At 40.9% G+C, this 27,449-nt stretch overlaps 1 protein-coding gene across 2 annotated transcripts in view; it reads right to left on the reverse strand.

The window, feature by feature from the left end:
- Positions 1-370: 370 nt before the first annotated feature.
- The window catches only part of nom1 (nucleolar protein with MIF4G domain 1), a 31,074-nt gene continuing 3,995 nt past the window's right edge, over positions 371-27,449 (reverse strand). Inside the window, exons 3-12 of one of the 2 annotated variants that reach the window (XM_061922246.1) lie at positions 22,856-23,051; positions 17,994-18,317; positions 17,801-17,911; positions 12,720-12,890; positions 9,325-9,446; positions 7,156-7,288; positions 6,734-6,865; positions 6,601-6,663; positions 6,011-6,120; positions 371-746 (exon numbers count right to left, since the gene is read on the reverse strand). In XM_061922246.1, the coding sequence (XP_061778230.1) occupies positions 569-746; positions 6,011-6,120; positions 6,601-6,663; positions 6,734-6,865; positions 7,156-7,288; positions 9,325-9,446; positions 12,720-12,890; positions 17,801-17,911; positions 17,994-18,317; positions 22,856-23,051 (1,540 nt within the window). In that variant the 3' untranslated portion in view covers positions 371-568. The remainder of the gene's footprint in view (positions 747-6,010; positions 6,121-6,600; positions 6,664-6,733; positions 6,866-7,155; positions 7,289-9,324; positions 9,447-12,719; positions 12,891-17,800; positions 17,912-17,993; positions 18,318-22,855; positions 23,052-27,449) is intronic. The other variant, XM_061922247.1, reaches the window with a different exon arrangement.

The following is a 27,449-nucleotide window of genomic DNA, read 5'->3' on the forward strand; positions in this document are numbered from 1 at the left end:
TCATCAGCAAACATAAAAAATGTTAAGAAACTTGATGCATCACAAAAATCATTAATGAAAATTGTAAATAACTTAGGACCAATTATAGAACCCTAAGGAATTCCACAAACTATATTTGATACCGTGATCTTGTCCTTTCGGTCATAACCCAAAGCTCATGACCATAGGTGAGGATGGGAATGTACATCAACCGGTGAATTGAGAGCTTTGCCTTCCGGCTCAGCTCCTTCTTCACCACGACGGATCGATACAGCGTCCGCATTACTGAAGACGCCGCACCGATCCGCCTGTCGATCTCACGATCCACTCTTCTAATGCTAATTAACTAAAATAAAATATTTGTTTCGGATTTTTTAGGAACACTCACCACTTTGGAAAGAGATGATTTTATTCTTATGCAAATAATTCAGCATGAGTCATCCTTTTTATGGAAAACATTCCTGATAAATACACATATTTGGAGGTGTGCCTTAGCAAAAACATTATATATATATATATATTTACAAAAGATTTATTTTGAGGGAAAAGCTTAGAGGACATCATGGGAAGAAGAAGTCAATTATTTTTCTTACAGTTTGACTTTGACATCTTTGGCCTCCATGGCCTTGGTGGCGATGTGAGCGCGCTCGGACAGCATGGCCGCCTGCTCCTCTGACTCCTGCGACGGGCCGTTCTTCAGCAGGAAGTGGCTGATGAAGAGCTTCAAGCCCTCCCGCAGCATTCCCAGGTTGGGAATTCCAGAGATCCTGGCAGGGGACAGGCGGTAGATTCAGTAATCCTGATTGGTGTTTAATAAACTCCCAACGGATAATTCTGACCCTGCCCTTAGTGTTTCTTTTTTTTTTTTTTTCATTTCTTGCTTGCTTATCTTAGTTTTTTTTTCTAATAAAGTTGTTTTTATCCTCCCTTGATCCCTCAAACTGCACTGTATCAAAAACCGACATCAATCTCTAAAGGATATCACCACATGGGCTCAGGAACACTTCAGAAAACCACTGTCACCAAATACATTTTGTCGCTACATCTGTAAGTGCAAGTTAAAGCTCTACTATGCAGAGCGAAAGCCATTTATCAACAACATCCAGAAATGCCGCCGGCTTCTCTGGGCCTGAGATTATCTAAGCCAGACTGATGCAAAGTGGAAAAGTGTTTTGTGGTCTGACAAGTCCACATTTCAAATTATTTTTGGAAACATTCGACATCGTGTCATCCGTACCAAAGGGGAAGTGAACCATCCAGACTGTTATCGACGCAAAGTTCAAAAGCCAGCATCTGTGATGGTATGGGGGTGCATTAGTGCCCAAGGCATGGGTAACTTACACATCTGTGAAGGCACCATTAATGCTGAAAGGTACATACAGCTTTTGGAACAACATATGCTGCCATCTAAGCGCCGTCTTTTTCATGGACGCCCCTGCTTATTTCAGCAAGACAATGCCAAGCCACATTCAGCACGTGTTATAACAGCGTGGTTTCATAAAAAAAAGAGCGCGGGTACTTTCCTGGCCCGCCTGCAGTCCAGACCTGTCTCCCATCGAAAATATGTGGCGCATTATGAAGCGTAAAATACGACAGCGGAGACCCCGGACTGTTGAACGACTGAAGCTCTACATAAAACAAGAATGGGAAAGAATTCCACTTTCAAAGCTTCAACAATTAGTTTCCTCAGTTCCCAAACGTTTATTGAGTGTTGTTAAAAGAAAAGGTGATGTAACACAGTGGTGAACATGCCCTTTCCCAACTACTTTGGCACGTGTTGCAGCCATGAAATTCTAAGGTAATTATTATTTGCAAAAAAAGTTTGAACATCAAATATCTTCTCTTTGTAGTGCATTCAATTTAATATGGGTTGAAAATGATTTGGAAATCATTGTATTGTTTTATTTACCTCTAACACAATTTCCCAACACATATGGAAACGGTATTTGTATGATCCTTGGTGTTATGTGAAATACTTAATGTAAAAGGTGCTGATTGAAGTAGATATGTGCCGCCATTTCAGACCCAACCATGCAATATTCGTCCACTCAGCAGCAGCACAATGTTAATTCATCAATAGTGACAAATATCGACATTAGTTAAAGCCGTCCCCTGAAACCATAACATACACCAGCCGTTGGTAGGTCTTGTATTTTTTGAATTCATTGTTTAACATCTGAAAGCCACTGCAAACTGCATCTTTATATTGATACTTACGGAACTCATTAGTTGATATTTTGTACCATGACAGGTATAAGTATGTACAGTACCAATTCCCAGTACACAGAAATCACTATGCAGAGGTATCAATTGTCATTACTGTTGTGTGTGTGTTTCAGTGGTAATAAATACGAATTTGTTAAATGATCAAATCTTTTTTTAAAAATATAATTAACATGTAACACTGAGCTGACAACTGTAATGTTGAGTTTCTTACATTTCTGAGTCTCATTTGCAAGTATGCATTCATTTCAGTTTGACCTTGCTGTTTTCTTGTAGCCAGGCAAGAGTCTTTGTACGTTTTCTGTCCTCTGTTGACTCCTTCAAAGTGTGTACACGATAAGTATTGTATTTATTAATCCAATCCGATCCACTTTGTTCGTATAGCACAGGGGCCAACTACACGAAATGTTGAAAGAGCCATATTGGACCAAAAATAAAAAAAAAGTAATCTGTCTGGAGCCGCAAAACATTAAAAGACTTAGATAAACTCACCTTTGTTCATTCACGTACAGTAAAAAATGTTTGGTGGACAAAATGAAACAAAGGAGGAGTGGCATAAAACACGTCTTTCTGCAGCAAGGTCGGAGAAAGTTGTACATGTAAAACAAACTGTTGAGTCACGGTCCACACAACGGTGAGTTCGCGGGCCGCTGAAATTAGTAGGACAAAACGGTGCTCGCCAAACACTCTCATCAGTGAAGCACAAACATATTCAACAGTGGGCTTTCTAATATTTAAGAATCTTTTTTGTCATTTTGGCCTCCTACAGAAACCATATTACAACACAAAATATATTTTTCACCCCATTTTTTCCCATTTCCATACATTTTTGAAAAAGGTTCCATGGAGCCACCAGGGCGCTGCTCAAGAGCTACACGTGGCTCCAGAGCCGCGGATTGCTGACTCCCAGTATAAACAACAGAAATGTTTCCAAAGTGCTGCACTACAATATTCAAATATGATCCTTAGCTCCACCAATGACTGAATAAAAAAACATATAAATTAAAGGGTAAAACCAATTACAACAATAATTAGAAATCAAAATTTTATAAACACAGAGGACCACACGATTCACGTAGTGTTAAAAGCCAAAGAATAAAAGTGGGTCTTAAGACAAGACTTAAAACACTCCACCGTGGGAGCAGTTGGAACATGGAGGGGCAGAGTGTTCCCCAGCTGCCCTGGTTTTAAGTCTGGTCTTGGGCACCACGAGCTGGAGCTGGCTCTCGGACCTCAGAGCGCACGCAGGAGTGTAAATTTGGATGAGGTCCGAGATATAAAGAGGTGCCAGTCCATGTGAAGCTTTAAAAGCAAACAGCAAGGTTTTAAAATCAATTCTAAAACGAATTACCCTCTAGCTGTTTAATTGTAACATGCATCTTAGTTGTAGTTTTCATTACCAAATTAGAATGTGTTGAAATTGCCATGTAAAATCGCTAATGCTAATCGGTCACATGTCCTGTATAAAGGCCATCCAATACTTAAACATCAATTTAGTACAGGAGTTCTACTTGTGAGCACTTTGTATTTGGCATGCTCGCTTTGTTGGCATGATAAATTGCAATATACATCCTCGAGGCAGCCCGCTGCGAATACACCCGTTTGTCAGCCAAGTGCTAAAAAGGGTCATGTTATGTTTTTGTTTTTTTACATTTAAACACTTCCTTGTGGACTACATAACATGTAATGGTGGTGCTTTGGTAAAAAAAATTGCATACATTTTGTTTTACAGACCATCTTCACATAAACGTTAAGTACCAACCTGTGGTGAAATTTGTCCTCTGCATTTGACCTATCCCCTTGTTCACTCCCTAGGAGGTGAGGGGAGCAGTGAGCAGCAGCGGTGCCGCGCACGGTAATGGGTAAATGTGGAGAGAGTAAAGTGTTTTTGTGCTGGTTGAATTTTTTTTTTCCCAGCACCATGACTAGGGAAGGTTGTTTGGACTAGGTCATGTAAGTAAATGCTGTGCTTCTGATGTCAAGAAAGTACACATCATGGTCACTGACCTGAGTTTCTTACATTGTCACTTGACAGACCCCTGGATATTTAAACTTATAATGAAAACCAGAGGTGAGTAGTAACGCGCTACAATTACTCTGTTACATCTACTTGAGTAACTTTTGGGATAAATTGTACTTCTAAGAGTACTTTTTATGCAACATACTTTTACTTGAGTGTATTTTATGCAACATACTTTTACTTGAGTGTATTTATAGAGAAGAAACGATACTTTTCCCCGGTCCATGTATCTACATTCAGCTCGCTACTTGCTACTTTTTTTTAATCAATCTGTTAATGCACGCTTTGTTTGTTTTGGTTTTGTCAGACACACATTCAAAGTAGGATCTAGGCATGCCTGCGTTTCACCAATCACATGCAGTCACTGGTGACGTTAGACCAATCAAACAGAGCCAGGCGGTCACGTGACCGTCACACGTCGAATCCGACTTAAAAAAGCTGAAAAACTTATTGGGGTGTTACCATTTAGTGGTCAATTGTACGGAATATGTACTGTACTGTGCGATCTACTATTAAAAGTTTCAATCAATCAATCAAAAGTGTAAAGGAAAAAAGACACCTTTTTTTTCAACTGTACTTCCCGTCAAAAGCCTAAAGGCTGATCGCACAGTTCCTGTTTTCACAATAAAAGTGCCGCTCCATCACGCCTGCGCTAACAAAATAAGATTCTCCGAAAGCCAGCGCAAACAAGCGAGCAAGCTACGGAGTTTGCCGCCAATGTATTTCTTGTAAAGTGTATAAAAACGAATATGGAAGCTGGACAGATAGGATGCCAAAAACCAACGACTTTCATGTGGTATTAGACAGAAAAGAGGAACTTTTTTTCTCCTCCATTTGAAAACGTGGACGTTATCAGCACTACAATGAAAGTCATCAGAATCAGGCTTGTCTTCATGAAAGATAGGAATCTTTGTGTTAAACATGCATGTATATTCATTAAAACACCTTTAACATGTCAACAAAAACGGCAAAATAAATAGAAATTATATACTGTATATATAAATGTATGTATGTATGTATATATATATGTATATATATATGTATATATATGATATGTGTGTATGTATATATATCTATATATGATGTGTGTGTATGTATATGTATATATGAGGTAGATTACCTCGACTTGGTCATTTATTAAGTAATTGATTAACGTTTAAAAACTTATTGGGGTGTTACCATTTGGTGGTCAATTGTACGGAATATGTACTGTACTGTGCAATCTACTGATACAAGTTTCAGTCAATCAATCAATCAATCAATCAATGCTTACTGAGCCTATGGTGCTGTTAAGTTATTGTGGCTCAATTTGCCTTATTTTTTTTAATTTAATGTATTATTATTTAATATATATTATTGTTTTAGTTGCTGAAGAGATATTCATGGCTCTGAATTTTTTCATTGCTATTTTTATGTTTTTGTGCATTATTTGTTGCCGTAATCATTAAATGAACAGGTTACTCATCAGTTACTCACTACTTGAGTAGTTTTTTCACAACATACTTTTTACTTTTACTCATGTAATTATTTGGGTGACTACTCCTTACTTTTACTTGAGTAATAAATCTCTAAAGTAACAGTACTCTTACTTGAGTACAATTTCTGGCTACTCTACCCACCTCTGATGAAAACACCCAGCAGTGCCAGTTTGCTTATTGAAATTTAACTGCTGCAATGGGCCTAATTGAAGATGCCGCCGGACTGCATTTGGCCCGGGGTTTGGACACCCCTGGCTTACGCAATGTGTCTCGGATGAGCTCAAGACGAAGGTCAACTGACCACACTCACCTTGCAAATATGCTGAGGAGCTCCTCGGGCTCGCTGTCTTTGAGCAGGCGAGTCAGGACCTGACGCAGGAAGCGCACTTTGGCCTTGTCCAGTTCTCCAAACTCGATGACCTACACGCCAAACACAAAGCAATACCCATAGTGAGTAATAGTAATGCCTTGCGATGAGGTGGCGACTTGTCCAGGGTGTACACCGCCTTCCGCCCGATTGTAGCTGAGATCGGCACCAGCCCTCCACCCTGCGACCCCAAAAGGGAATAAGTGGTAGAAAATGGATGGAGTAATTGAATAGTGAGGCACCTTAGTGGTCTCCAGCCCTTCGCCCAGCTCCAACAATATGGACAAGCAAAGATATAGTTCCACTCTTAACATCCATCCATTTTTTACCGCTTGTCCCTTTTGGGGTGGTGAGGGGTGCTGGAGCCTATCTCAGCTGCATTCCGCCAGAAGGCGGTGTGTACCCTGGACAAGTCGCCATCTCATCAACACAGATAGACAGACAACATTCACACACTAGGGCCCGGAGGGAACCCACCCAGTCACAGGGAGAACATGCTCAGGACCTTTGTGTTGTGAGGCACATGCACTAACCCCTGTTCCACCGTGCTGCCCCACTCTTAACATGTAGATGGCAATAAAGCTTGTATCTCGCCCCTTCCAAAGATATATACAAGAATTAAGGACTTCAAAGTTGGCAAACAGGGAAATAAACGACTTCAATTACTTTGAACAAAGACAACGAGAGGCACTTCTTCTGGAGCAGGTGGGTCACCAGCTGGACCAGGTTGCTCAAAGTCCTGGTGGGAAGGTCGGCAAGCTCCCTGAATTTGTCCCACAGGCTGAACTGGAAGGTCATCTGGGAAAACAATGACAACACGTGAAAAGCAAACGTTCCCAGGCTCTTTGAGGAAGACAATGGTCAACAGTTTGGGACACGAGGAGGAAGTGTTTATCGTCACGGGGGGGAGAGGTGCAACAAGCTGGGTCACGCAAGGTTCACTCGCAGGTAATCATTAGCATGCAGACGTGTGAGCACCGAATCCCGTCCGTTTTGGTGCCGTGTTGACTTTTTCATGACGTCAATGGCTTTCACTTTCAGGAAAAGAGAAAAAGAAAAAAAAGAAAGAGCGGTGTAGGTTTAAGTACCTGGAAACGGCGGTCGTGAGTGCAGAACTTATCTGCCAGCACCGCATAAAAACTGTTGAAGGTCTTCTCCTGCAGACAGCAGTTCATCAGAACGTGGACAATTTCTCTCTCCTGCTTGTCCTTCAGTCCCATCCTACACACACACACACACACACACGCGCACACACACACGTCAGTAACTTCCCAGTGGGGACCAATACACACTGCAGTACCTACGTTTGACCACTTGTCAAACATCAGTCCTGCAGGCCTATTAGGAGGTCATTATCTATTGATTTCAATGCTTTGGACTTGTGAGTCTATCAGCTTTTGGTTTCACCAGGCAGAAAAACAAACACACACTAAAGCAAGGGTTCTTAATCATTATGACCTGGGGCCCAACTTTTCAACGACATAGGGGCCCGGTGCCCACTCAAATATTAACACTGAATTAGTAACCTTACTCTAGATTTGAGTCATATTCAAAATATATATATAACCTATGTTTACAACCTTGTCAAATGATAAAAAAAACATGTGTTAATTACAAATATTATTATTTAACACATAAACCTCAGGCTTAGGTCAGGCTGATTAGAAACACAAGTACCGTATTTTTCGGACTAGAAGTAGCAGTTTTTTTTCATAGTTTGGCCGGGGGTGCGACTTATACTCAGGAGCGACTTATGTGTGAAATTACTGTAAAATATCAAATAATACTACTTAGCTCATTCACGTAAGAGACTAGACGTATAAGATTTCATGGGATTTAGCGATTAGGAGTGACAGATTGTTTGGTAAAGGTATAGCATGTTCTATATGTTATAGTTATTTGAATGACTCTTACCATAATATGTTACGTTAACATACCAGGCACCTTCTCTGTTGGATATTTATGCGTCATATAACGTACACTTATTCAGCCTGTTGTTCACTATTATTTATTTATTTTAAATTGCCTTTCAAATGTCTATTCTGGGTGTTGGGTTTTATCGAATAAATTTCCCCAAAAAATGCGACTTCTACTCTAGTGCGATTTATATGTTTTTTTCCTACTTTATTATGCATTTTCGGCAGGTGCAATTTATAATCCGGAGCGATTTATACTCTGAAAAATGTGGTACTGACCAAATATACAGTATATGAAGGCCCTCATGACTGATAAATATATCTACATAAAACAATGTGGTACCAAAATAAATAATCCATATGTTTTTCAACTAGCTAGTCAATAAAATGAAAATACAGATTCAACCCTTTGTCATAACTTTTGCACTTAAAAAACTTAATGACTTTAGCTACTGACATTTTTTGCTATGGCAATTACTGCCACAAGTGGTGGAAAAGTGTATCACAACTAAGTACAGCTGCAGCTGTCACGCCAAATTTCTTCCCCACGGAAGAAATTTGGCGTGACAGCCCCTCCAATGCCTGAAGGACCCCAATGAGGGCGTGACAATACCAAGTTATATGACTCTTAAGGGTTACAGCTGCAAAATTAGCAAAGCAAAAATAGCTTGAAAGGTTAGCATGCTGGAATGCTAATATTTTTTCCTCACCGTTAAGGGTTACAGCTGCAAAATTAGCGAAACAAAAATAGTTCGAAAGGTTAGCATGCTGAAATGCTAATAATATTTCCTCACTGTTATTTTTCACCTATGACAATCAGCCAATTATAATGCTTTTAAAACAGGCAGCTGTGTGGGCTGCTTTAAGATCCTTCCACCCTCATTGGGGTCCTTCAAGTAGTTTCTTCCGGGGGGAAGGTTTTTGTAGGGGGGAAGAAATTCGGCGTGACACAGCCAATACCAAACACAGCTGAGAAACAATTTTGGCGGCCCTCTAGTGGGCACTTGCGGACATACAGCCATCCATTTTCTACCGCTTATTCCCTTTTGGGGTCAGACAGACAACATTCACACTCACATTCACACACTAGGGCCAATTTAGTGTTGCCAATCAACCTATCCCCAGGTGCATGTCTTTGGAAGTGGGAGGAAGCCGGAGTACCATGGGGAGAACATGCAAACTCCACACAGAATGATCCCGAGCCTGGGATTGAACCCAGGACTACTCAGGACCTTCATACTGTGAGGCTAACGCACTAACCCCTCTTCCACCGTGCTATGGTTTGGAAATACGGTTTTGAACCTCATATCTCCTTCAAAGCAGACGTGAGCGTGAACGCACCTCAACAGCTTCTCAAACGCATCCAGGTAATCTTCGCTGGTCATGAGCACGCAGAAGATGTTTCTTCTGACCTCGGTGTTCATCCTCTGTTTTCGAGCCAGCTCCAGAACTTTGGTGCTGTACTGAAGCAAAATAAACGGCAAACTTCTTTGTGAAACAGAGAAGAGACCTCTGCCAATCAAGGCTGTCAGTCATTTATTATACTGAGGATATTTGTCATTACTCAGCAACTTTCCATGCACTAAATCAGTCTGATTACTCAAATAATTTGGTTTTCTTCTTTTTTTACACCTACATGTTAAGTCTCAGTTTCCATGCTGTATCCCTAAAGCGACAGCTGGCCAAACGCATTGTGTCTCTCGTTCATTAGGGGGCCATTGTGGTCATTTCAGCTAGTTTAGCGATGTGGGAATTAGGGCTGGGCGATATGGCCTTTTATTAATAACTTAATATTTTTAAGCCATGTCACGATACACGATATACAGTATATCTCGATATTTTGCTTTGGCCTTGAATGAACACTTGATACATATAATCACAGCAGTATGATGATTCTGTGTGTCTACATTAAAACTTTCTTGTTCATACTGCATTAAAATATGCTCATTTTAAACTTTCATACAGAGAGGGAAATCACAACTAAGTCAATTGACCAAAACTGTATTTATTAAACAGTTATTAAGCAGTGGCACAAACATTCATGTCATTTCCAAAACAAAAAGTGCAAGAATGTCAAAGACATTTTAAAACAAGCTATTAGTGCACTTTTGTGCATGATGTCACTAAGATGACATATCAAAACAACACTAAATTAAAGTGCACTTTTCGTACAGAACGCCACTACAATAGTTTAAAACAAATAAAGTGCACTTTTGTGCATGATGTCACAAAAGATATTTCAACAAGTGTCAAATAAAAATTAGCTTCATAATAGAAAATCTCCTTCGCTATGTGGTAGGTTCCTGCGGACGTTATTTCCTTCTGTTGTTGACTATATTTTTTTATGCGGTGTTGATCTAGAAATGGTTGCTTCGGCATTTTGTGGGTGTGGCACCGAACGTAGATGTTGACATGCGGAGTTTCAAGCACTCCTTATTTTCTAGCGCAGTGGTTCTCAACCTTTTTTCAGTGGTGTACCTTCTGTGAACATTTTTTTAATTCAAGTACCCCCTAATTAGAACGAAGCATTTTTGGTTGAAAAAAAGAGATAAAGAAGTAAAATACAGCACTATGTCATCAGTTTCTGATTTATTAAATTGTATAACAGTGCAAAATATTGCTTATTTGTAGTGGTCTTTCTGGAAATATTTGGAAAAAAAGATATAAAAATAACTGAAAACTTGTTGAAAAATAAACAAGTGATTCAATTATAAATAAAGATTTCTACACATAGAAGTAATCATCAACTTAAAGTGCCCTCTTTGGGGATTGTAATAGAGATCTATCTGGATTCATCAACTTAATTCTAATCATTTCTTCACAAAAAAACAAATCTTTAACATCAATATTTATGGAACATGTCCACAAAAAAATCTAGCTGTCAACACTGAATATTGCATTGTTGCATTTATTTTCACAGTTTATAAACTTACATTCATATTTTGTTGAAATATTATTTAACAAATAAATTTATAAAGGATTTGTGAATTGTTGCTATTTTTATAATATTTTTTAAAAATCTCACGTACCCCTTGGCACACTTTCAATTCCATTTGAGAACCACTGCTCTAGCGGGTGACTTTTCAAATGATGCTACATTAGCAGTGCTGCTACTTTTTGTAGCAACACTTTTGCTGCATAATTGTCCAACATATTCCCTCTTGAAGCCAAGCCACTGCCAGATAATGGACCCCGTTCTGTTTTTCTTGGAAATTAATTCTTCCTTCATTTCTTACCAGATTCGCACCTTCTCTCTTTCGTATTACCACCCTCATTGCACCGTTAGCATCACAGCTAACGTTACCATGCCAACCTGTCTGCTCCACGGGAGCGTGTGACGTTGCACACGTGACGTATGTAAGAAGGTGCGCTTGTTTTAAGTCTCTGTGAGAAGGAGAGACAAGAAAGAGTGGCAAACGCATGCAGTGTCATTCCCGCAGCTAGAAGCAAGTGCGAGAGAACGTATACTCGAATATCACGATATAGTCATTTTCTATATCGTACAGAGACAAACCTGCGATATATCGATATATCGCCCAGCCCTAGCGGGAATGTTACACTTAATAAGAGAATGCTACATGGAAGAGCTAGTAGCTTTCAAGTTTCGGATCTAACAGATAACTGCAACTTTCCACTGCTCTTTGGTGTTTTTGGTAATGTAATAATCAGGGGTGTATTGATTTGTTTTAACAACGATACGATTTGGAATTTGTGGTTGCCAATATTATTCAGGGACCACTATTTTTTTAGAGCGACACGATCCGAAATCAATTCATTAACTTTTTAACAAAAAAAAAATCAAGCAGTGTGACTGAAATTAATACTGGTGAAGTTTCCTATATTCCTGTAATTTATTTTAAGTGGATTAGATACAAATGAATTACAAATACAAACAATCAATTAAAAAGCAGCAATTCGCATTCACGTCTTATTTAAATTAAGTGCAGGCTTAAACTTTAATGAACAAGAGGAAAAATGTTTTGCTCTAAAGCACAAAAAAGAAGAATTACTGTATGGTAAACATCTTGAACCTTTTAAAACAATAAACAGATACAATGAGACAATCTCATCCCAGCAGGCACAAGACATTGAAACGATGATTATACACACATGTCCTTTAAAACTGACTTTTAAACAATGTTGCGAAATTGCTGTATTTGTAAATTGAGACAATGTTGATGCCCAATATTAGAGCCATGTTGTTGGTTGGGAAATGACCAAAATCCAATGGTCAAAAACAACGTCATAACTCGACATTGATTAAACGTCGTCAAAAAGCATGTTGTTTCAACGTTGTATTTGTGTTGTATAATTTTGGTTGGGTATTGACCAAAATTCAATGGTCAAATCAAAGTCATAACTCAACATTGATTAAACGTCGTCAAAAAGCATGTTGTTTCAACGTTGTATTTGTGTTGTAAAATTTTGGAGGGAAATGACCAAAATTCAATGGTCAAATCAAAGTCATAACTCAACATTGATTAAACGTCGTCAAAAAGCATGTTGTTCCTCCAGAGATCGGAGCACTGGTAACGCCTACATGCTAGAGAAAACTAGTTTCCAATCTGGGTTTGTTAATCCCTTCTCTCCAAAAACCACACTATCAGATTAGGAAATCTTAATTTGAGCCGATTTTTTGGAGGAATCAGACTAATTTAATGCATGGAAGCGTACCGACTGACAAAAAAAGGGTGTTAAATATGTGCTAAGACAAGCTAAACAGGTACATCACTCACTTGTCCTTCGCTGCTGCTTTTGTCGGCTGCCGTGTTCTCTTGTTGGCTGATCATGGGCGCTCCGTTCCACGAGGAGCCCACGATCCACCAGCGGCCCACCTCATTGGCTGACAGCAGATTGTCCAGGGAAACTCTGAGCATCATGTCGCTGCCTGCTGCTCTGCGTTGGATCTGTGTGGCACATTTAGCATGTGGAATTAATGGGCAACTTCAACTTTCTTTTTACTGTGTCATCCTACAAAAAGAAGTGTACTTTTTTTTTTGTCCTGTCCTGCTTCTCAGGCAAATCATATAGTTGATGTCGATGCCCATATCGGCTGTTCAGATTTACTTTACAAAAGAGAAATGTAGGATATTTCTATTGTTGCCTTATTTGTATATGACTTTATTAAATGTATGTTACGGCTCAGACCCTTGCCAACGGCGCTCATCCGTCTGTGCGCTCCAGTAAGCGAACCTCAGGACATGCCCAGGGATGGGCCGCGCGCGTCTCCGCCCTGCAGCGGCCGCCAGCTGTAATCATTCACCGACAATCACCACACCTGCCCGTAATGAAGGACCTGCCTTCATAAGCCTGCACAACTTGGCATGCCGGCGCCGGAGTATAGCCTTCCGTACCTTCCCTGTGTTCATCCCCAAGTCACGCTGTGTGTCGTGCGCTCCCAAATCTTCCCGGTCTTCCTCGTGCTTCCTGGTTTTTGACTCCTCGCTCGCCCCGGACAACGGCGACTCGCTCCTGCCTCTCGACCCACTTCCGCCCCTGGACTACCCTCCCTGTCTTGCCCTTGTCGGACTGCACCGCTTCTCTCAACACGCACCTCTAGCGGGGTGTATTAAATAGTCAAGAATTATCATGGATACAAAGGATTCTGGGTATTTGTTGTGTTGCGTTTATGTTGTGTTACTGGGAGGATGTTCTCCCGAAATGTGTTTGTCAATCTTGTTTGGTGTGGCTTCACAGGGTGGCGCATATTACTAAGAGTTTTAAAACTGTTTATATCACAACCATTAGTGTACTCTGTGTCACCCAGTATGCCTTGCAGTCGTGTGCGTGTTGCTGCGGAAGCCACACACAACATGTTGCTGGACTGACAAGCAGATCGTAAATGCTGTAGAAGGCGACAAAGCCAATGGCTTCATAGCACACCCAAATACTTATTAACTGGGTGACTGCCGGCAGTCATTGTAGAGAATATTAGCGTCTCCTATTATCTTCTTCGCTTTGTGACACGGGTTCTTTGAATGGTAAAGGATACCGATCCCAGAACCATGTATATCAAATATTTGCGGATGGTTCAACCGCCACCCGCCCAAATCTAATTAAAATCTATTTTTTCGTCATGTCACCTGCCCGACCCGCGGTTTATCCGCGGACTCCGCGGATGAGACCGCAAACCGCGCATCTCTAATAAACACTCTTCGATCTCGTTCACACTCCATTTCCCTAGTTATGTTATTGTATGGTCTATATATATATATATATATATATATATATATATATATATATATATATATATAAAATAAATCTTTGGACATTACTGCCACCTGGTGTCAGTCTGCCGTCATCTCCCCCTGTTTAAACCTTAACAATGTATTTATATTATCATTTGATGCAGCCAGGCCGGAGCAGGACGGGATAAAAAGAGAAAAAAAAGGAAGAGAGAGGGGGAAATTGTGGGGACAAGACGGGGATTAGAAGTTTTCTAACTCTACATTTCCACTGCACGCGGAAAAGCTGCTGAACGAAACCGCCATCTCCAGACAAGCAATCCCCGGCGCCGTTCTGTTGCGGCTCGGTCATGCAGCGAAATAGCAGAGACTTTTACGAGATCCCGCACATGATAAGGCAAGTTGTAATACAGCAAATCACAGTTTATTTTGTCCTTTCAGAGGAACAGAAGCAAATACACTGTGTCGCACTATTATTAAAAGGTGCTGAACGACGACAGTTTTGTCTCGCTAAACATTACTTTTTTTAGCAAGCAACAATATAACAGTAACATCACCCGTATCAGTTGAAGGCGGTCCTTGCTCAATTATCGCCCTGTGCCAATTATCCCTTGCCCTCCAAAATAAAAAATACTTAACCCCCAAACCCTGCCAACGACACAACAATGTTATATATTAATATTTTATATACAATCTTAACTACAAAAAGGTAACAAGAACAGAGAAAAACAAGGTAAATGAATGAAATATAAGAAATACAGTATATAAACAACAATGTAAGTTGCACAAATCCTTCATCACATGATCTAATAACCGCGCTTGAAAAAACTAACAAAAAAATAATCTATTCCATGGAGCATTACAAAAATAAACCATTTCATATTAACATACAAGTTATGTTTTGCATCATCCTAATAACATCTGAACAGTTCCAGTTATGAGTACACACCAGTTTTGTACATAAACAGCAGATAACGAAAAAAGTAGGAATTCAGTGCACAGACTGTAGCGGAATTTTCCACCCATGTTTTTCTGTTTACAACTGGCATTAACATTAACAACAGGTGTGAAGTGCAATCTAAAATTTGACTTCTCTAGCCTTCTGTGATGTATCTGATGGTTGATGCAGCCTATTTATGACAAGTCTAGAAAAAGCACGTGTGACATCGATCTCCAGTACGTTTTGATAAGGTTCAAACAACCCAAGTCACGTTAATGACTGTGCGGACTGTTTGTTCCCCACATAAACCAATTAATTACATGCAGGTACTGTATATGGGTCTATTTCAATTTGGGAATGAAATAAAATTTACTTGGAAGCAGTTTGTGTTATGTGGCCTCACTGGCCTGGGATTAGATTATAGCTTAATTTGGCCATTTTTTTTCTGTATACACCTACTAGCGACAAATCTAGAGGGGCCTGTGTCAAATACCAGCTGACAGGACAATTGGGTCGACCGTCGAGGGCGCAATCTATGTGAGGGTGCGCACACCCACAAAAAAAAAGGATCAAAACGAAACTCGCCAGTTTTATAGACTGCCGCTGCTCATTTCCATTTGCAACCCTTTTTATATAGAGTGCCCAGTACAAATGAAACGCGCCATAAAAATCCAGACTGCAAACCGCTGCAATTCCCGTCCTGTGAGTGCTTTGGAACAGGGGAAGGGGCTCACGGCAGCACTCTGCTTTGTGTTTTCACCTCAGTCCCCAAAACACAAAAAGAGTCTCCAATAACACTGACTTGAATAAAAATGGAAAGAATCTGCCGCCGTGCGAGTACGGTTGTGGGGACGTTTTTCATCCAGTGGAGAATCGGGGTTAAGGACATTATGAAATTTTTAACTCGGGACTTAAATGGGAACTGCACTTTTTATTTTGCGTATCATTCACAAATCCTTATGTGAGAAAAGGAAACATTTTTTTGCATTTTGAATATTAAATAAATGCAATCAAATGTCTGCTAACAATGGAGCCTATGGGAGGGAGTCGCTCTATTCTGTCGACAAAGCCCTTTACAAAAATCATCAAAACACCTCCATTGTGGTTTTTAGTAAGTGATGTAAGTATATACCGTATTTTTCAGACTACAAGTCGCAGTTTTTTTCATAGTTTGCCCGGGGGTGCGAGCTATACTCAGGAGCGACTTATGTGTGGAACCATTAACACATTACCGTAAAATATCAAATAATATTATTTCGCTCATTCACGTAAGAGACAAGACGTATAAGATTTCATGGGATTTATTGATTAGGAGTGACGGATTGTTTGGTAAAGGTATAGCATGTTCTATATGTTATAGTTATTTGAATAACTCTTACCATAATATGTTACGTTAACATACCAGGCACCTTCTCAGTTGGTTATTTATGCCTCATATAACGTACACTTATTCAGCCTGTTGTTCACTATTCTTTATTTATTTTAAATTGCCTTCCAAATGTCTTTTCTTGGTGTGGGGTTTTATTAAATACATTTCCCCCAAAATTGCTACTTATACTCCAGTGCGACTTATATATGTTTTTTCCTTCTTTATGATGCATTTTCGGCAGGTGCAACTTATACTCTGGAGCGACTTATACTCTGAAAAATACGGTAAGTAATGTAGTAATAGGCATTCATAACACCATGCAATATTTACGTATTTTGATCATTGGAAGTGTACCAACTCGTTGGATTACGTCCTCATCCTTCCATTATCAAGGTGAGAGGCATTATTTAATAATAGGCACACAAGCTAGTGATCGCGGCGCTGTTGTAAATAATTTGTCTGCATTAGCGCTTATAATAACAATATTACTAATACTTGGTCAATATTAAAATCACAAAATGTATTTGGAGTATTGTTGGCTGTTTTTGGATGGTTATTTATTGGGTTTTACGGGCAAAAAAAAGGGCCTCCCATTTGCTCCGCTAAGCGGACTTTTGTTTACATTTCTTTACGAGTTAGAGTTCATTAAAAAAAAAAAAAAATATATATATATATATATATATATATATACATCGTCATGGCTTTTATACTGATTGTGAATAATAGGCAACTTTAAAAAAAATAAAAAATAAAGTACGGTTACCCTTCAAAGGTAGCTTTTTGGTGCCACTTGGTGGCACAAAAGGAAAATAGCATCAATCTATAAGATGAGGTAATTCAGTGTTTTTCAACCACTGTGCCGTGGGAGATTATATAATTTCACCTATTTGGGTTAAAAATATTTTTCGCCAACCAGTGATTGTAATCTGCAAATTATGTGCCGTTGTTGAGGGTCGGTGCTGTCTAGATCTCGGCAGAGTAACTGTGTAATACTCTTTCATAGCTGCTAGCTCCTAGTGGCCCATAACCTACCATGTTTACTTCTTGTAAATGACTTGAAACAAATACAAGTTAATTTTCTATGTACCCATTGTGGCTTGCCAATTAAGACTATTGAATATAAGCACATATTTATCAATTGTATTTTTCAAAAGGGACTAGTGACTTTTTATGGCCCCAATGGACACATGACTTTAACGTGAAAGTATTGGTCAACCATCTGTGTAAATTATGGATTGATTACAGATGTATGGCAAACACTGACTGGGCTGTGTATTGTTCCAGTACTGTAAATAATTACAGAGGTGAGAAGAGTTTTCCTACCAGAGTCCTTTGCAGCTTCTTCAGTTTCTCCACAGGTTCAGGATCGTAGCCTGGGATCTTGCGCATGTCATTATTCTTTAAAGCCAGCATGGTTTCCAACATGAAGCGCACCTGGAAACATTTTAGTGTGCTAAGTTAGAAGAGCATTCACAGTGCTTTCAATAACATGAGAGCCAGTTTTTTCATTGCATACTCTTGTTTGATCCTTGAACTTATTTCCCACGTCAGACGCCTTGCGCTGGGCCTCGGTGATGAGGTCCTTGAGAGCCAGTGCGTCGTCCTTCCTCAGGGAGAAGCCGACGTTCTTTAGCAAAAACAGCACCAGCTCGATGTCCTTCTCGGCGAAGGCCGCCACGAAGCGTCTCAGGATGTCGAAGATGAGGAGTGAGTGCACCACATGGAAGTTGTAGAGGTGGGCCACAATGGCCACAAGGTTGTCGCACTCTTTGCCCTCACTTGGCCGGTTGTACTCATTGTCGAACATGCGCACCACCGTCTCCAGAAAATGGGCTCCCACCTGGAATATTACAACATACAATGTCAGGCCTCAAATTTGAACTTTTTATGGTCAAGGCAAGTGTTGCCTTAAAGGAGGGCTCATATTTTAGGGCAGTGGTTCTCAACCTTTTTTCAGTGATGTACCCCCTGTGAAAATTTTTCTAATTCAAGTACACCTTAATCAGAGCAAAGCATTTTTGGTTGAAAAAAAGAGATAAAGAGGTAAAATACAGTAGTATGTCATCAGTTTCTGATTCATTAAATTGTATAAGAGTGCAAAATATTGCTCATTTGTAGTGGTCTTTCTTGAACTATTAGGAAAAAAACTAAAACCTTGTTGAAAAATAAACAAATGATTCAATTATAAATAAAGATTTCTACACAAAAGTAATCATCAACTCAAAGTACCCTCTTTGGGGATTGTAATAGAGATTCATGAGAAGTCTAATAAACAAGCTTTGTTCTTCTCTTGGTTCAGTACAACAGTTTGGCCAACAAAAATAAAGAGGACTGACACCCCACGGTGGCAGAGGGGTTAGTGCGTCTGCCTCACAATACGAAGTTCCTGCAGTCCTGGGTTCAAATCCAGGCTCGGGATCATTCTGTGTGGAGTTTGCATGTTCTCCCCGTGAATGCGTGGGTTCCCTCCCACCTCCAAAGACATGCACCTGGGGATAGGTTGATTGGCAACACTAAATTGGCCCTAGTGTGTGAATGTGAGTGTGAATGTTGTCTGTCTATCTGTGTTGGCCCTGTGATGAGGTGGTGACTTGTCCAGGGTGTACCCCGCCTTCCGCCCGATTGTAGCTGTGATAGGCGCCAGCGCCCCCCGCAACCCCACAAGGGAATAAGCGGTAGAAAATGGATGGATGGATGGATGACACCCCTCACATCGAATACACAACCTTCACAGCCTGTGTTCAGTTTGATTGAGATGACAAAACATTTACCTAGTATTAGGGATGCACCGATTAATCGGTAACCGAAGATATTCGGCCGAATATGGCAAAAAAAGCCACATTCGGCCTTCGGTGGAATGAGTTAAAAACAAGGCCGAATAGTGGCGTGTGACGCAATTTTTTTGACGCGGTGACGCAATCAACCAACGTGCAGTGATGCGGTGACGTTGGGATATGTTGTGTACCTGTATAAGTGTATGAGGTTACAAGCACACACTTATTGAGATTTAGTGGGGCCTCTGTTTACATTATTAGCCTGTTGTGTAGGCTACCTGTATAAGTGGAAGAGGTTACAAGCACACACTTAATTGAAATTTACTTGAGCCTTCTGTTTACATTATTAGCATATCTATTGTGGCTAACCAGACTTTTGCCAAAAGGACAATAATTCATTTGGTATGGGTTTATCCACTTTAATGCACTTTTTTTTTTTTTTGGAATGCATGTTTTGTTTGAAGGCCTAATATAAATGAAAAACTTTGTGCTTTTTTTGAAAAGCAAAGGCTACTGGAATATTAAAAAAATGTCAACATTCAATAAAAAAATACTTTATTTGAAAAACATGTCTAAATATTTATTCTAGGCTATTTATGCAATATAAAAAAAATTGTGAAAAAACTGCATTGATTATTCGGTATTCGGCCAAGCGTTTAAATTTTATTCGGCTTCGGCCACAAATTTTAATTTCGGTGCATCCCTACCTAGTATTGATGTTATTTGAACACTGATACAGATTGCAGTTAAATAAAGGAGGCGTGAACATCCCAGTAAACAAACTAAAGACTTTATAAACAAGTTGTGACAATGTTCACCACACATCACCTGCTGCATGTTTCCTCACCTCATTAACTTTCAGTCACAGCAGCTGATGGACGCTGTATTGATAAAGGTAAGTTTCTCCTTCGCTGTATACTTTTAGTGTGGGTACAAGTGTGTCCGTCTCCAAGATTGCCCACACCTGTCGCCATCTAAACAGAGCAGTGCACTCTTAACCACACGCCAGGAAGCAAGGGAAAATGACGTTGAACCATGCGCTTGGCTCCGTTTACCCCGAGGGGAAATCTTCCGAACAAAGTCTGTGTCGTTTGTCCGCCACGATTATCAAGCCAAACGATGCGAGTGCGCATGCGCCTGACTTTGTTTTGCCAAAAATGCACTAATAAATGACTAATCGTCTGGAATTTTATCGCAAATTATCATATTGCCATTTTAGGGCTGGGCGATATATCGATCGATATACACAATATATCGCTGTTTTTTCTCTGTGCCATATAGAAAGTGACTATATCGAGATATTCGAGTTGACGTTCTCACGCAGTTGCTTTTAGCTGCGGGCATTACACTGCAGGCTCTTCTCGCTCTTTCCTGTCTCTCCTTCTCACAGACAAGCGCACATTCTTACACACGTCACATACTGTCACGTCATACGTCACATACGTATACGCCCTCGCGGAGCAGAGAAGTAGCAGCATGGGTCACGTTGGCTGTGATGCTAGCGGAGCCGTGCGAGAGGTAATATGAGAGAAAGGTGCGAATGAAGGAAGAAGTAATTCCCAAGAAAAACAGCCGGGGGTCCATTGTCTGTCGGCGGTTTGGCTTCAAGTGGGAATATGTCGAACAGACAACCGTAATAAGTAGGGGTGTAACGGTACACAAACATTTCGGTTCGGTACGTACCTCTGTTTAGAGGTCACGGTTCGGTTCATTTTCGGTACAGTAAGAAAACAACAAAATATAAAATTTTGGGTTATTTATTTACCAAATTTGTAAACAATGGCTTTATCCTTTTGACATTGGGAACACTATAATAATTTTTCCCACCTTAATCCACATTAAACTGCCTCAAGTTGTTTTGATTAAATAAAGTGAAAAAACCCTTCTTCTACATATAAAAAGTGCAACATTAAACGGTTTCCATTGAAACTGTTTAATGTCAACTCATCATGCTTAATTTATTACAGTATTTGGGAAGCCTATAGTTGACTTTTATTATGTAAATGTTGTATTTTTATCAACATGTGATAGCAGGTACCCTGCTATTCACAACTAGGCTGTTACATTACTAATGATTCATGTAACTATTGCTGAAAAATAGTACAATTGCAATAGGGGAGACTATTCATCCCTAAACACAATTGAGTTCAATGAAATAACAGACAGGACTTTGCTGCCCCTAACACACACACACGCACACAGCAAAATGAGCTAGCGTTACGCTAAAAGCTAATTAATCTTCACCTCAAGCCTATACTGTGAGCGAGCTGAGCTAGAGTTTAAGTTTCTAGAAGGTCAACGGGCTCATAGTGATGTTTGTAATAGTTGTGACTGGGAAGTGTTTAGTATAATGTGGGTAGAGTCTGCTGCTCCACTGCTAAACACCTATCTGCTCGACGCTAAAGCATTGACTACATAGCTCTGAATGCGCACTGCTGATTGGCTTTGTATCTAACCAATCAGATGGTTGGGTGGGCGGGACAATGCTGGGTGCTCACTGCTCAGACAGAGGCAGAAAGCAGAGCAGCTTCTGAAGACATCTGCTTCCAAACTCGTTCGGTACGCCCACGTGCCGAACCGAAACCCCCGTACCGAAACGGTTCAATACAAATAGACGTACCGTTACACCCCTAGTAATAAGTCAAGCATTGCTATAAAAATTTGCATTACTGCTAATATGTAGCATCATTTGAAAAGTCTCCTGCTAGAGAATTAAGAGTGCTTACTCCGCATGTCAACATCTCCATTCGGTGCCACACGCGCACACCATCGAGATGCAGAGGCAAACATTTCCAGATCAACACCTCATGAAAAAAATAGTCAACAGAATTTAATAACGTCCGTAGTAACCTACCACATAGCGAAGGACAAACAATATTTGATTTCCTATTATGCAGCTTTATAACTGTTTAATAAATACAGTTTTGGTCAATTGACTTAGTTGTGATTTCCTTCTCTGCATAAAAGTTTAAAATGAGCATATATTAATGCAGTATGAACAAGAAAGTTTTCATGTAGACACATAGAATCATCATACTGCTGTGATTATATGTATCAAGTGTTAATTCAAGGCCAAGGCAAAATATGGAGATATATATTGTGTATTGTGACATGGCCTAAAAATATTGAGATATTAAAAAAAGGCCATATCGCCCAGCCCTAAATGTAATAACTTTTTTGATAAAGTAATGACTATCCATTGTCTTCCGCTTGTCCCTTTCGGGGTCACGGGGGGTGCTGGAGCTCACTATAACTAATTACTTTTTTAAAAACAAACACTGGTCCTGAATCCACCGAAAAGTATGTCATACAAAAACCGACTTACTTGTTTTGGAAGATTTTTTTATTTTTATTTTTTTTAACGGTACAAGTAAAGGTTGGGTCTTCCTTGGTATTGTGGAAGTCATGTCTCGTTACATCCCTCGTCCATTAACATGTAAAAAGTCAACAGCGGTCACGGCAAATTCTTGCCGCGGATGTTGGTACATTTTTATAGGGCTTACGGCAAATGACAAGCCAGTCGTGGCTTTTTCCGCAGTTGCTGTGGTTAAATCCGAGCCCTGCGATGTACTCCTTCTACATGTGACAAATAAGTGGCCTTTACCTCCAAGCCCACAGCGTGATGAAGGACGCTGACGAGGAGGACGTGCTCCATCAGCAGCCTGTCAGGCATCAGCGCTGGGGTGACGCAGGCCGCCAGCAGCACCTCGGTGAGGGTGTCGTTCATGTCCTTCCTGCTGCAGCTCATATAGAGCGCCTCCAGCTGGCCGCTGATGGACGACATGTTGGGCTCGCTCAGTCTGTAAAGAGAAAATACACAAATATGTCAAGAAATTGATGCTATAACAGGGTTTCCCCTGCGTTCGAAATCGCATGGCGGTCGCCTTCAGCTAAATTTGCGCCGCCCCCTACCGGAGCGACTGATATCGCTCAATACAGCATAAAGTGTTGATTGAGCGATTGATGTCCCTCTGTGGCAGCTACCTATTTTAACTGCAGTTGCAGCGTTGCACCACTATAGAGGCGCTAAGTCGACAGCAGTGCACCGGAAATAAATGAAACAACTACCCAAAAAGAAACATATCAATAACAATCGAATATTGTTGTTTCCCGCTACTTGGTGCATAACATTGACCGCTGTAACGAGTGGATTTCTGCCATACGGAGTATGATACGAAGGGATCACTGGACTCCTACGGACGGACGGACGGACTATGATACGGAGGGATCACTGGACTCCTACGAACGGACGGACTATGATACGGAGGGATCGCTGGACTCCTACGAACGGACGTACTATGATACGGAGGGATCGCTGGACTCCTACGGACGGACGGACGGAGTATGATACGGAGGGATCACTGGACTCCTACGGACGGACGGACTATGATACGGAGGGATCACTGGACTCCTACGGACGGACGGACTATGATACGGAGGGATCACTGGACTCCTACGGACGGACGGACTATGATACGGAGGGATCGCTGGACTCCTACGGACGGACGGACTATGATACGGAGGGATCACTGGACTCCTACGGACGGACGGACTATGATACGGAGGGATCGCTGGACTCCTACGGACGGACGGACGGAGTATGATACGGAGGGATCACTGGACTCCTACGGACGGACGGACTATGATACGGAGGGATCACTGGACTCCTACGGACGGACGGACGGAGTATGATACGGAGGGATCACTAGACTCCTACGGACGGACGGACGGAGTATGATACGGAGGGATCACTGGACTCCTACGGACGAACGGACGGAGTATGATACGGAGGGATCACTGGACTCCTACGGACGGACGGACGGAGTATGATACGGAGGGATCACTGGACTCCTACGGACGGACGGAGTATGATACGGAGGGATCACTGGACTCCTATGGACGGACGGAGTATGATACGGAGGATCACTGGACTCCTACGGACGGACGGACGGACGGACGGAAGGACGGAAGGTAGGTAGGTAGATAGATAGATAGATAGTACTTTATTGATTCCTTCAGGAGAGTTCCTTCAGGAAAATTAAAATTCCAGCAGCAGTGTACAGAGTTGAGATCAATTTAAATAAAAGTAAAAAGTAAATAATGGGGGTTTAAATGGAAACAAAATAGAGAAATATTACAATAAGAATAAAAAATAAAAATCAACAATGGGAATAAAAATATAACAGTAAAATAAGAATATAACAAGACAAAGTAGGCAGTAGTGACCATGTTATGAAAACGTATTGCACTGTTATTGTTTTGCATCCCCTGTCATCCTAGTACCCCCCGGCCCCCTGCCCCAGAGAGGAGTTGTACAGTCTAATGGCGTGTGGGACAAAGGAGTTGCTGAAAACATTTTTTCTCTGGTAGATGAACACAGCCAGTAGTGTTAGCTTTTTTTCCAACCTTTTCTGATTAATTATAATAGATGGATTGATTGAAGAATGTATTATAAGTCTACATAGGATCAAGTAGTTTCATGACGGTACAGAATGACTGGTACAAGGTCAACTAAAACGAGTTACGCCAAAGAAAGCATTACAAGCATGTCATGTTTATTAAAAAAATCAGCCACTAATTTAAAAAGCGATCTCGCGAGGAGGAAAGTCAAGAGTCAAGGTGAAACAGAGCAGAAAAATTAACACAACAGGCAGTTAAAGGCCTACTGAAACCCACTACTACCAACCACGCAGTCTGATAGTTTATATATCAGTGATGAAATCTTAACATTGCAACACATGCCAATACGGCCGGGTTAACTTACTAAAGTGCAATTTTAAATTTCGCGCCGAAAAATCCTGCTGAAAACGTCTCGGTATGATGACGCCTGCACGTGACGTCCCGGATTGTAGAGGACATTTTGTGCCAGCATCGTTCCCAGCTATTAAGTCCTCGGTTTTTATCGAAAAATTCCACAGTATTCTGGACATCTGTGTTGGTTAATCTTTTGCAATTTGTTCAATGAACAATGGAGACATCAAAGAGGAAAGCTGTAGGTGGGAAGCGGTGTATTGCGGCCGGCTTTAGCAACACAAACACAGCCGGTGTTTTATTGTTTACATTCCCGAAAGATGACAGTCAAGCTTTACTGTGGAACAGATGTCAAGCAAACACGGTTGGATTGGACCACACACGCAAAGTACAGTGTTCTCCTTGCCCACTGGGTGTGAGTTTTCCTTGCCCTTATGTGGGTTCTTCTGAGGATGTCGTAGTGGTTTGTGCAGCCCTTTGAGGCACTTGTGATTTAGGGCTATATAAATAAACATTGATTAATTGATTGATTATGCAGCAATCATTTTGAAAAATAAATAACATTTTACCATTCTGTATTCTGAAGGTGATTTATGTCGTGTGCTATTCCAGCATCAATATCAGCAGCGTCCTCCTGACCGTCACCGTCAGCGTCGGGTTCAAAGCGGTATGGCTCTATCCCTTGTTGCGGTTGCCCCTGGCCGAGTGGTCCTGCCACCTCCACGGCTGCCACGGCGCCTCTCACAGCATCTTCCCTATCTGAATCGCTCCCACTGCCCTTTATTCTTTTGCCCCCCCATTTACCTTCACTCTCGCTTTCCTCATCCACAAATCTTTCATCCTTGCTCAAATTAATGGGGAAATCGTCGCATTCTCGGTCCGAATCGCTCTTGCTGCTGGTGGCCATGATTGTAAACAATGTTCAGATGTGAGGAGCTCCACAACCCGTGACGTCACGCGCACATCGTCTGCTACTACAGGCAAGGCTTTTTTACTAGCGACCAAAAGTTGCAAACTTTATCGTCGATGTTCTCTACTAAATCCTTTCAGCAAAAATATGGCAATATCGCGAAATGATCGAGTATGACACATAGAATGGACCTGATATCCCTCTTTAAATAAGAAAATCTCATTTCACTAGGCCTTTAATATATGCTACTTTTAAACTCTCATGCAAAGAAGGAAATCACAACTAAGTAAATTAACCAAAACTGTATTTAATAAACAGTTATAAGTAGGTGACTTTTCAAATGATGCTACATATTAGCAGTAATGCTACTTTTGGTAGAAACGCTTGTGCCCCACACTTGACAAATTAAAGTTGTCTATTCGACATATTCCCGCTTGAAGCCGAACCACCGCCAGACGATCGACCCCCTGCTGTTTTTCTTGGGAATTATTTCTTCCTTCATTTGCACATTCTTTCTCTCGTATTACCACTCTCACGGCTCCGCTAGCATCCCAGCTAACGTTACCCAGTCTGCTACCTCTCTGCTGGGCGAGGGCGTATACGTATGAGACGTATGACGTGACAGTATGTGACGTGTGCAAGAAGGTGTGCATGCTGTCTGTGAGAAGGAGACACAAGAAGGAGTGAGAAGAGCCTGTAGTGCAGTGGTTCTTAACCTGGGTTCGATCGAACCTTAGGGGTTCGGTGAGTCGGGCTCAGGGGTTCGGCGGAGGTCAAGACAGACCCGACTCCTCGTGTAAATAAAAACTTCTCCCAATCGGCGTATTACGGATACGGCAACGGCAGAAGTCACATTGATTTGCAGGTGTGTCATTTGTTGTGAGTTATGCACTGTGTTGGTTTTGTTCTTTGAACATGGTGATGTTCATGCACGGTTCATTTTGTGGACCAGTAAAAAAAACATGGCAACACTTTAGTATGGGGAACATTCACCATTAATTGTTAGCTTATTAACATGCAAATTAGTAACATATTGGCTCTTAACTAGTCATTATTAAGTACTTATTAATGCCTTATTTGGCATGGACTTATCATACATAACCCTAACCCTCTAACCCTGGCCCTAACCCTATAACCCTAATCAAATAACTCTAAATTAAGTCTTTGTTACTTGGAATATGTTCCCCTAGTGTCCAGAAAACTCCAACTTAAGTCTTTGTTACTTGGAATATGTTCCCCTAGTGTCCAAAAAACTACAACTTGAGTCTTTGTTACTTGGAATATGTTCCCCTAGTGTCCAAAAAACTCAAATTTAAGGCTTTGTTACTTACAATATGTTCCCCATACTAAAGTGTTACTGAAAACATAACTTTGGCTTGAATTTGAAAAAAAAAAATATATATATATTTTTCACTAAAGAAGGGTTCGGTGAATGCGCGTATGAAACTGGTGGGGTACCTCCAACAAGGTTAAAGGGGAACATTATCACAATTTCAGAAGGGTTAAAACGAATAAAAATCAGTTCCCAGTGGCTTAT

The sequence above is a fragment of the Nerophis ophidion genome, linkage group LG15 (genome assembly GCF_033978795.1).
Source record: "Nerophis ophidion isolate RoL-2023_Sa linkage group LG15, RoL_Noph_v1.0, whole genome shotgun sequence".
Lineage (NCBI taxonomy): Eukaryota > Metazoa > Chordata > Actinopteri > Syngnathiformes > Syngnathidae > Nerophis > Nerophis ophidion.